We start from the raw sequence: 11,145 nt of genomic DNA on the forward strand, positions 1-11,145 counted from the left end.
GGGAGCTTAGAGCAACATGGGGATACACAAGGGGCTTTATAAAAGTTGTGTGATGCTCATGCTATGAGGAACCTTGTGCTGGTACAACTGTCTGTTTGGGGTTTTTTTTAATCAGGCTCTATCTTGTACATGCTGAAGTCATTGGAAATATGACATGGTTTATATTAAAGTTGCAAACACTGCTCTGCTTCTCTGGTGGTCCTGGACAACAGGGGGAGGTGGTTTGCTTTCTGCTGGGCCTGAGAGCACAAGCCTCCGTGCAGAAAATCACTAACACGGCTGGGTTTAAATAAGCTAAGCGGGGAAGCGTTGAGGATATTAAAGGTTATGGGCAGGGACACCTTCCACTGTCCCAGGCTGCTCCAAGCCCCAGCGTCCAACCTGGCCGTAGACACTGCCACGGATCCAGGGCCAGCCACAGCTTCTCAGAACCCTCACACGGGAGAACCTGCAGCTGTCAGGATTGGGATTTTAGACTCAAGCGAAACCAAAGGCCTAGCACTGCCAAGAAGGGTTTCAGGCCAGCGGGACCGCGCTGGATCCTGACACGCGTGGGTTACGGCCAAGAGCATAGAGAAGGCAGGAGCGCGCAGCCTGTCCCTGCCCCGTCACACCCCCCGCCCTCCGCAGTGGTACAGCCCCGCCCCTTTCCCTGGCGGATTGTGGAGCGAACCACTGCGGCGACCTCTGCACTGGGGGGGGAGGCGGACACACCCCCCCGCGCATGCGCCCGGCCGGAGCGTTGCTGGGGCGCGCGTGGTGACGGCGGCAGGGCGGGGACGCGCCGGGGACCCGCGGGCGGCCGGGGCGCTGGCACTGGCCCGCTGCTCCCCACAGCCCTCCGGCGGCCCCGGGGGAGCCTATGGAGAGCGGCCCGCGCAATGCCATAGCGTTCAACGCCTCCAAGGGCGAGAGCTTCACGCCGGCCGGCGGCTACAAGGCCCTGCGGAAGAGGCTGCGCGGCAGCTGGAAGGTGCAGAGGTGAGGGGCGGCTCTCGGGGCACCGAGAGCCCCGGCGGGGGTGTGTGCGGTCCGCGTTGGGTACACGAGTGGCCTTTGGGGATGGATCTCGAGAGCTGAGGTCGCTCTCTCGCGTTGATTGCGCCCTGTTGCATCTTCTCCTGCCGCGGGATGCGGTTCGTGGGAGCTAAGGCTCACCTGTGGAGGAGATGGAGTGTAAGGGGTAAGGATGAAGCTCCTCCTGCAGGTTTGTGATTTGGAGTTTGGGACAAAAAGAAAACAGGGGTTTTGTTGATAGTACTGTTTACCTGACCGCTGGAAAATGGCACAGCGTTGAGCTGTTTGGGAGAGGATATCAGGGAAAGGTTCTTCCCCAGAGGGTGCTGGCAGTGCCCAGGCTCCCCAGGGAATGGGCACGGCCCCGAGGCTGCCAGAGCTCCAGGAGCCTTTGGACAGCGCTGCCAGGGATGCCCAGGGTGGGGTTGTTGGGGTGTCTGTGCAGGGACAGGGCTGGGCTCCGTGATCCCAGTGAGTGCCTTCCACCTCAAATTATTCCATGAAATGTGGCCAGACCAAAAAGAAGAAAAAAGAAAAATGATGGGAAGCTCCTCAGGTGCAAAGTTTAATAGCAGCTGTGACAGCTTGCAGCAGTTCTGGATCTGCCACAGTGCCTTGTCGTAGGAGCATTACTATTTAGCTGGTTGACATTTGTGAGGATTTTTTTTTGCTCAAGTTGGCAGCTTTAAACCCAGATAAAAGGATGCAAAGTGACAGAAGTGATTTGCTTTGTGTTCATTTGCCAGCCCTTTATAAAAAAAAAGAAAGGAAAAAGTTGTGGTTCGGGACTATATCCAAGAATAATGTGTGTCTTTAATAACCTATTCATAGCTTAAAAGATGAGATCACGTCTGAGAGACTGTTCGGGGTGAAATTGTGGATTACAGCAGGACCAAGAGAGAAGTTCAGTGCTGATGAGGTAAGAAGTCAATAATTGTTTTCAAGTTAATTATGTTTTAGAATTTGTTTAAGTAGAAAAGAACAAGGCGGAGGACTTTGCTGTAATGCTGTTTTAAATGAATTAATATAAATTAGAATTTGAACAAAACCTGCAGTTTTGTATGTAACTTCTCATGTTTGTTTGTTTGTTTTCCTGGATCTTTGTTGATTTCTAGTTTTCCGTTCTGAAGAAATTCCTGGAGGATGGTGGGGCCATCCTGGTGATGCTGAGAGAAGGTGGAGAGTCCCGGAATGGCACAAACATTAACTTTTTGTTAGAAGAGTATGGGATCATTTTCAATAATGGTAATGGGGCTCACTGCTACCTTTAGTCATCCATTTGCCGCAAAATTGAAAGAGCAGCTTTAGCCTTTGTGGATGCAAGCCAAGCAGTTCTTTCTCACAAAGTATCTTTTGAGTGAAAAGATTTTTTTTTTTCTTTAAATCTCCACATACATGGTGATATTGGAGCACAGCAAAGGCTTTCCATAGATAGAGTACACAGTCAACTTAGCCATTTCCATTCCCTTGCTGTAGTTATTAGTTTTAATTTACTAAAAAAAAAAAAAAAATTCTAGGGAAATTTCTTGATTAAAAAGCCCTTAATTTAAAACATTTTCCACACATTTTAAAGGATTGACTCACTTAAGGCTCACCCTGAATAAGAAGTGGTACTTTTCTTTAGCAGACCCATAAAATGTCATTCATTACTTTTGTGCTACCAATATGGAAAAAAACCCCAACAACCCAAGGCAAGTGAGTCTCAGTGTACATAAAATATACGGGGTCTTTGGTGGCTTTTCTAGCCTATGCCTTTTTTGCATCAATAGGATTCAACTAATCAAGTGTTTGGAAAATGTTTTAAAAAATTGAGTTGTAAAAGTTGATACAGGCTGTTTTGACTGGATCATCTTTTTGTCTCTTTTGCTTTGCAGAAGATGGCGATGTGCTTAAATTTTTGTATCTTTATTTGAATTTGCAAATATATTTGTATCTCAAATCTATTCCATCCAAAAGGAAGCAGTCATAAAGGCTGATTTCAGTTCTTTTGGTTGCTAAGTGCCAGCTTTGTGGTGTTAGAAGCAAACACCTAGGGAATCCAAGAGCTAAACTAATTTTCCTTTGCTAAGTCTAACACACTGATCAGCTAAATGTAAATTTCTGTACTTTTTGCTTATTTCAAGATGCTGTAGTACGAAATGTGTATTGCAAGTACCACCACCCAAAAGAAGCTCTAATCTCTGATGGAGTTTTAAACAGGTAAATATTTGGGGTTTGTGAATCTTCCCGGTAAGCTCTCGTAATCTGGATTGTTTTCAGTAAGGTTTGTTTTTCAATATCTCGTAGAGGAATCAGTGAAGCTGCAAAGAAAACAGTGCTTGAGACAACAGATGAAGATGGAAGGGGCCATGACTCACAGTGAGTGTTTTCTCTGAGGAAACTGGTGTGGAAATATGTAGAACACCTCAGAACTGGCAGGGCTGGGTTTAGCAGCAGTACACTGTGCTTATGGTGAGGTTTTCTAATGCATTTCTTACGTTCTTATATCTGCAGAGGAGAATCTGTTTAGTAGAGCTTGGTAACTGCTGAAGGAGCAGGGGGGATAGGTTTGGAAAGGAATTACCGTTCTCATGACCAGATCTTTTTTGCCTCTAGTCTATGGGTTTCAGTTTGAGTTCTGTGAATCCGTCCAGCCTGCCTGGTGCGTGCAGGTGCTTATGGAATTTCTGTATTTCCTGCAGAGCTCTCACCTTTGTTTACCCTTTTGGAGCCACGCTGAACGTGATGAAGCCAGCAGTGGCAATTCTGTCCACAGGGTCCGTGTGCTTCCCGCTCAACAGGCCTATCCTGGCTTTCTATCAGCATGAGGTATGAGCTGCCTGGGGCACTCCCTGCATTCCCCCTGCCCCACCCAAAAATTGTGAGTGGATCTTTGGGGGATACTTACAAACCCACCTCAGTTTTTGATGCATCTGCAAACTCCAGATGAGCCCAGTGACTCCTGACTTTATGGTAAAGTTCTTCCCAGGGGGTTCGGAGGAGAATTAATGAGGTGGTCAGCAAAGATTGCATATTTTTTGGTTGACTGGTGGATGTCTTTAGTTCTTTTAAAGTTTTGGGGTTTTTTTTTTCTGCTGATTTAGTAATAATTTATTAAATAATATTATCCTTAGCTTTGTAAATACAGCATAGTGAATTAAACAAGAGGCCTCTCACCTTGGAACCAGTCGATTTTTCATATGTTGTCTTACTCATCCAGCCCTGTTAATTTATAAAAATAAATTCAGAAATGTAGTAGTAAAGAGTTACAAGCCCAGGATTGATATTGTTAATGAATGTGAACAAGTTAACACAGTTTTTTACTCTGCAGGCGTGTAATGCAATGGCAATAACAGTTGCCTCTAAAACTGTGCTCTGGTAGGAATTTTTGCTATTTTGTATTCTTTGTTGACAGAGTAAAGGTGGAAAGATGGCAGCGCTGGGATCTTCCCACATGTTCAGTGACCAATATTTAGATAAAGAAGAAAATGGTAAGATCATGGTAAGTTGGAGGTTTTTAGGAGTTATTTTTGTTTTTCTTTAAAAACACCCTGTTGTATCTTCACAACATTTGCAAAGCACTCCAGGCTTCATTTTAGAGCAAGACAGCTATGAAATGGATTGAGTATGGGGATTCTAAGCCAATACTAACAGATATTCTCTGATTTATTATCTTATTTTTAATCTTTTTCATGGTATGTTATTTAATAGATTTAATGCAAATAGTTTAGCATAGTATGAAATTACTCCTGAAAGTAATTGAGTTTTGTCCTTCCCCAGGATGTGCTTTTCCAGTGGCTCACAACATCAGATATCCACTTAAACCACATGGATATGGAGGACCCCGAGGTAAGAGAGAGCCATCACGAGGAGGTAAAGAGCAGTGGGGTCTGGCAGGACAGGTCTTGGCACACCATGTGTTTAGCACAGAGTGGTTAACAGCAAGATTTGTGCTGCTTTTGTTGCAGAACCTTTATTAATGGCCTAGGATTGAGTAGACAGATGGCTCAGGTGTAAAAATTAATGGTACCACTCAGCCTTGGATTGCTATTCATTATCAGATATAATTTGTGAAAGTCTCTTTCCCATTTACCCGTGTTTATGAGATGGACTGCTCCAATGTAATGAGTTTGCACTTCACTCTGAGCCCTCAGACAAGAGGAATGTGCAGGAATTAAAGGCAGATTTTCTGTATGTGAGCAGGGATCAACCTGTGTGTCAGTTTTAGTTGTATGAAAATGCTGTTTTTATTTGGAGATATCTTTATGTGATAAGGTTGTATACTTTGTGTGCATAAAACAACGGTTTAGCACAGTTGTTTAGTAAGCTGTCTGTTTTAAAGAATTAACAGAAACCCAAATAAAACATCCATGTGTTGGGGAGCTTTACAGCTGAGAGGACACAGTTACTGAGCTAGTGAGCATCACTGCAAAGGGCCATACCTTATAAAGAATGAAATAATTATTTCTAAGTGAGATTTTAGGTGAAATATAAGGTAGAAAGAGGCTGTGGGAATGGCTTGGCCGTTTCAGATGACAGGGGTGTGTATCTGTGTGTCCAGATTTCAGACTACACCATGCTCCCAGACATAGCCGCGCTCTCCGAGCAGCTGCAGGTCTGCCTGCAGGAAGGAGATGAGAACCCAAGAGACTTCACAAAGCTGTTTGATACATCCCTTTATCAGCTGGACACAACTGGCCTCCCTTCAGTTATCAAGTCAGCGGCTGTAATTTTCTTATGTATTTATTCCATTTGGTGTTCTGCATTTTCTGTTTGTGCTTAACTGTGTCTCCTTAAGAGCAGGAAGGACTGAACTGTAGGCAGCACTTTTAAAATGGGTACACCAGGAGATAGATTTGTACAGTGTGGCAATGATGTGTTCTCTTGCTTGTCTTAGATGTAGTTTCTGGCCTTCTTTTCTCCTTTTTTATTTTTCTGACTACATGAGACTCATCGATCTGATATTTTGAGAAATGTCTGCAGTGAAGTTGGGCACTTTCTGGAGTGATAGCTGAGGGTTGCTCGTTTTTCCACTTTTGAATTGCTTGGCATTTACTGAAAACTGCATTGCAGTCACCTTTGCATTTCCCAATAATTATGTTTTAAGGTTTATCAGCTGCTCACTTTTACCAGTTTGTATCACTATCAGCTTTGTCCATCATAACTCCCCTGTTCCCCAGATCCTGTCTGCACACATTGTGTAGTGGCAGCTTAACACAGAATCCATGAAACTCCACTCTGCTGGGGACACTCTTTCTTCTTACTCCATATTTCTTATATTTTCACTAGTTGTGAATTCACAGGAGGATCTCCCTTCTGACCCCATAAAAAAATGTCTTTTTAGAAAATTACTTTTGGTTATTGACTTCCTTACAAACTTTTTTGAAATCCCTGTTCTGCTAGTGTTGTGCTGTGATCACTTTTCCTTCATCTGCATTCATCCTGCTGAAAGTTGATAGTAGAATTGAGCTGTGATTTTTTTTAATCATCTTATATATCCACCTATCATTATCTTCCTCTGAGACAACTTTCATTTTCTCACTGTAGAAGTTAGTTATTACTGATCTGTAGTTCTCTGAGGCCTTTATAAAATAGACATTTCATTTTTTTTGTGCTGTTACAGTGCAAAACTTTGATGGTGGTGTGTTCACAAAAATCCGTCTCTATAGCCTGCTTGTGGAAATAGATGTGTTATCATTTTTTCCCTCATACTTTGAGTTTTTCTGTGCTGCAGAGCTTATGAAGAACTGAATGTGCAACATGAACCCCTCCAACTCATTCAGCCTGAATTTGAGACTCCACTACCTGTCCTTCAGCCAGCTGTGAGTAATCTTGCTTGTGCAGTACAGGGAGAACCCTTCTCCGTGAAGGTTGGACATGATAATCTTGGATGTCTATCCTAGCCTTAATGAGTCTCCATTTCATTTGTTCCATGCAAAACCTCTGTGTGTCATTTCCATAGTTCTGTAAATGAAGTAGTGAGAAATGCTGTAGTAATAATTAATCACTCGGGAGCTGACTACACTGGGGGGACCATCTTTTAGGAAAGAGCGCTTATTTACACTTCTAATTTATTCAAAGAGCTTCAAAGCATTGTGTGTGTGCTACCAAAACAGAATCCTTGTAATATAAGCCTTGACTGAGTAGCTGTTCCTAGTGCTGTGAGGTGCTGGCTCAACCCTCCCTGTGAGAAGAGGATGTGGTATTTCAGAAAGCAGTGGTGGTGTAAGTACTGCTGCCAGTCTGTGCTGCTCTGCCTCCAGCTCCCACATCCTCAGGGGAAGCAGAAAGTGGAGCATTGCTCTTGTACAGCAGGAGCTGGTGAAACTGCCACCAGCAATGTTGGGGCTGACAGCAGCAACATGAGCTATGGGGGTCTCAAACTCATTTCAAAAGGCAGGAATATCTGAATTTTGCCATCACGGTTCCAACTTTCTTTACCCTGGCCACTGAGAAAGTGCTGCTGGGATCATTTAGAGCTGCAGGAGTGCAACTGAAAGTGGTGTCTCATTCACTGCTTTTTGAAAACCCAGTGTCCAACTTGTGACGTAAATGGTGCCTGCACAAAATGGAAAATACTCTGGCCAGAATTATTGTAAATATGTTTTCAGGGTGAGCTGTTACGGACAATTGAGTTCCTCAGCTCTAAGCCATTGGGTCTCGTGGAGCAAAACTGAAACTGCAAATAGGAATGTCTAGTTGTGATGCTGGGTGATAATTCTGGCATACATGTGACTAAACTCTTTTCAAATATTCAGTTATTTTTACAGCATAAAAATGGGATTTTCAAATGGTGCTCCTTTGGTGGCTTTGGAATTGCTTTTGACTTTTTAAAGGGTTTCTTCAAGTCCAGTATAAGTTCAAAACTGTTGTCTTAGAGATCTGTAAAGTGTAAGAAAAATATATGGCAATCAACCATACTGTTTTTTCTCGTCAAGGTTTTTCCACCTGCTTTCAGAGAATTGCCTCCTCCTGCTTTGGAACTGTTTGACTTGGATGAAACTTTTTCCTCTGAGAAAGCACGTCTTGCAGAGATCACAAACAAATGTAAGTGGAGCAGGTTGCTTACACATTTATATTAAAAGTCCAATTATTTAGAGGAAAATTATATTTAATTTTACATCATGGACCTTATTTGGGAAAATCTACTGCTCTTACTCTGTTCTAAGAAAATTAAAGCCTTTGGAATTTGATAGCGTGATTTTACGTACCATGACATTATATTTTGTCTGTTACGTGACATTTTATCTTGCCCCTGCCTGCTGTTTCCTATATTGCTCATAAATTGCTTTGTGTAGTCTTGCTGATGAATTTCACACCTTTTTTATGCTTTGAAGTTAGAATGTTAAGATTATTCTAAACACCCAAAGAAGGTGAGCAGGTACTGGCTGCAGGAATACATCATGGCTAGTCCACTGAGCTTGGTTATGGGACTGAACCTCCCAGGATGCCAATGAAATGGAGATTGAGAGCAGGTTTTTGGCCAGCTGCTCCAGATGTGTGTGATACTCACCTGCCTCCTTCCCTGGGCGCTTGTTTAGGCACTGACGACGACCTGGAGTTTTATGTGCGGAAATGCGGCGATATCCTGGGAGTGACGAGTGAACTCCCAAAGGACAAGCAAGATGCCAAATATATCCTGGAGCACATCTTCTTCCAAGTGGTTGAGTTTAAGAAACTGAATCAGGTATTTTTAATAACAATTACGAGGGAGTAGTTGGTAGTAGCAGCAGTGAGGGTGGTGTGTCATTGTAGCAGCTACACTTACCACAGGCAAGAGGTGATGTAAGACATCAGCTGTGCAATAAACGAGACCAGTGCAGAGTATTTATGACTGTTAATCTCCAGAAAACATGTAGTGCTCAATTTATTAAGTCTCTCATTTATTTTAATTGGGGGATTAGTACATGCAAGTTTGTAATTGCAGCTAAATCTAGTTCATTGCTGGTGCCTGAGTGAGAGCAGGGAGTTCTCAGGAGTGTTCACAGCTCTGGCCAGTGCTGCAGCACAGAGGTGACACCAGCACTGTTCCTCAGGAGCTGCACTGCACTGCACCTGTGCTGAAAGAGTTCTTCATAGCAGATTTGATGCTTCAAAGTGTGTTTGGAGCATATTGGGAGAGCAGCAGTTTGTGCTAACAAGAATTGCCTGTTTCACATGTAATCTAGTTAAGCCAAAAATATTACAGTTCTACCCGGTTGTTAAAACTTTTTTCTTCTTTTTTTTTTTTTTTTTTTCTGCTTCCTCTTTCCTCACTTAAGGAACACGATACTGACCCAAGTGAAGCTGGATTCCAGAGTGGTACCTAAGACCTGGCTTTCCCCAGTTTGAGATAGACCTTCTATGAAAAATATATTTTTCCATTTTTAAAGCCTCTCTTTCAGTGTATTGGTTGGGACTGTGTCAGTAGTTCACTGGATACTTGGATCATTTATGTGTGGTAGATCAGATAATTAATGCCTTCTGGGGAACTGCTTGTATTTCACAAGCACTTTCCAAAGAATTTCTTATTTTTCTACTTTATTGAGACTGTAATTTTTTTAATATATTAAAAAATATTATACCAAGAAAATGTGATTTCGGTCCTTCTTTCTGGCTCCAGCATTTATTTTCTTATAGTTGAGTCTTACTGTTGGTTCTCCTGGTGTACATGAAATCCTTAATTGCACTGTCACAAGGGTTGTTATTTTGGTTTGTGAACTGAGGACAAAAAATAGAGCCGTGATTTTAACAGGCGCTGCTGAAAATACATTTATCACCCTGAGGCAGCCTCCTTTTGTCTCTCTGCCAGAGAACTAAGGAGAGGTGAGTTTGCTACTGTAGAAATAAAATATTTCTTCCAAGGGATGGGAGGATTTGAAATTAAGCAATAAAGACATTGTTGCAGATCGCTGCCTCATATCAGCCTGGAACCACAGAATTTTAAAAAGAGGACGGCACATGAATGAAAACCTTAAGATTTAACGGTTCATTACTGAGGAACTGTGATACTGCACAGAAACTCAGGAATATTTTTGCTTCCAGTTATTTGATATCTAGCCCACTCCCTGAGGTAGTGACTTCAGTAATGCACAGGAGTGGAAATTCAGGATAAATTCATTGACTGTGAAATGTCGAAGCTCAATGCACAGCAAAAATAGAGCCAAGGAGCTCAGTGGTGAGAAGAAAAGATTTGTCAACATCATCAACACTACACCTCTGTTGCAAGGACTGTTTTTTTTATATTAACCTAGTGAAATTGCATTATAAAGCCTTTTTTGGCTGTCAGTCTGACACTCAATTTGTTAAATTCTTCCCCCACTCAGGCCTTCCATGACTTCTGTGCTTTACTTTGCCAGGGTTTTTAAATTCAGAGCTGCTTTTTGCAAAAAATCTGTTTATATTTTTATCCCCCCAAATTATCATTTTATTTTACATTTCTTCGTGCTTCACGTGGCATCTTGGCACAGGTTTTTCTACAGGAGATGCCCCAAAGCCCCTGCCAAGGTCCTGCCCAGTTGAGGTGTGCTAATACAACATTAGCAGAGGTGGTTGTACCTCTTCCTCCACTGCAGCCATTCCATTTTCGCAGCAGCACGTTGCAATGTTTTCATTTCTTCCTCTGTTTTTCCTTTAAGGCTGTGGTTGTGTTTGTCACCCAGAGCACTTTGTACATTCCAGCTACGGATTTACACAACAAGCTTAATCTCATCTCCTGTGCAGTATCAATACTGATCAGTCAGCCAGCACGGACTGCAGCTGAACCGAGTGCTCCTCTTGCTAATTATAGCTCTGGTTTGTGCTCTTCTGGGGTGTTTATACTTCAAACTGTAAATAACTTTCTGTTTCCCAGCCCTGTTTCGGAGTTGTTTTGTCACCTGTTCCTGATGTTGTAACACGCTTTAGAACAAAGCCATGTGGGCAGCCAGGGAATACAAGCAGCTCCCTGTTTTCTGGGTGGCTCTGAGGTCTCTCTGACAGCTGAAGAACATTTTTTTTCCACTGGATTTTTTTTTTTTTTTTTTTTTTCCCTAGTGTAGAATACATGTAGCTCGCATCTCTCTTTCAAAGTAGTCCCGCTGGCCCTCTGGAAGTATTTAAACTTACTTTGTAACCAGAACCACTTTAGCCATGGGAGTGTGATACATGTAAAATGTATGCCTGACTGAT

General features: G+C 42.8%; 1 protein-coding gene across 1 annotated transcript; it reads left to right on the forward strand.

Annotated features, from left to right (window-relative positions):
• Positions 1–789: 789 nt before the first annotated feature.
• IFT52 (intraflagellar transport 52) lies at positions 790–9,568 on the forward strand. The gene is made up of 13 exons (XM_040080356.2): positions 790–981; positions 1,849–1,936; positions 2,133–2,262; positions 3,141–3,216; positions 3,304–3,375; positions 3,699–3,825; positions 4,412–4,498; positions 4,777–4,845; positions 5,558–5,712; positions 6,731–6,818; positions 7,935–8,043; positions 8,538–8,683; positions 9,258–9,568. The coding sequence occupies exons 1-13, from the start codon at positions 863–865 to the stop codon at positions 9,303–9,305; spliced, it is 1,314 nt and encodes a 437-aa protein (XP_039936290.1). The 5' UTR covers positions 790–862; the 3' UTR covers positions 9,306–9,568.
• The last annotated feature ends 1,577 nt before the right edge of the window (positions 9,569–11,145 follow it).

The sequence above is a fragment of the Hirundo rustica genome, chromosome 16 (genome assembly GCF_015227805.2).
Source record: "Hirundo rustica isolate bHirRus1 chromosome 16, bHirRus1.pri.v3, whole genome shotgun sequence".
Taxonomy (NCBI): domain Eukaryota; kingdom Metazoa; phylum Chordata; class Aves; order Passeriformes; family Hirundinidae; genus Hirundo; species Hirundo rustica.

Bases quoted from the DNA above. Each gene is read 5' to 3' on its own strand.
- IFT52 (XM_040080356.2), top strand. From the start codon at position 863: ATGGAGAGCGGCCCGCGCAATGCCATAGCGTTCAACGCCTCCAAGGGC. The intron at 4,499-4,776 runs GTAAGTTGGAGG...GTCCTTCCCCAG, and splicing joins AAGAAAATGGTAAGATCATG to GATGTGCTTTTCCAGTGGCT. The intron at 8,044-8,537 runs GTAAGTGGAGCA...GCGCTTGTTTAG, and splicing joins TGCAGAGATCACAAACAAAT to GCACTGACGACGACCTGGAG.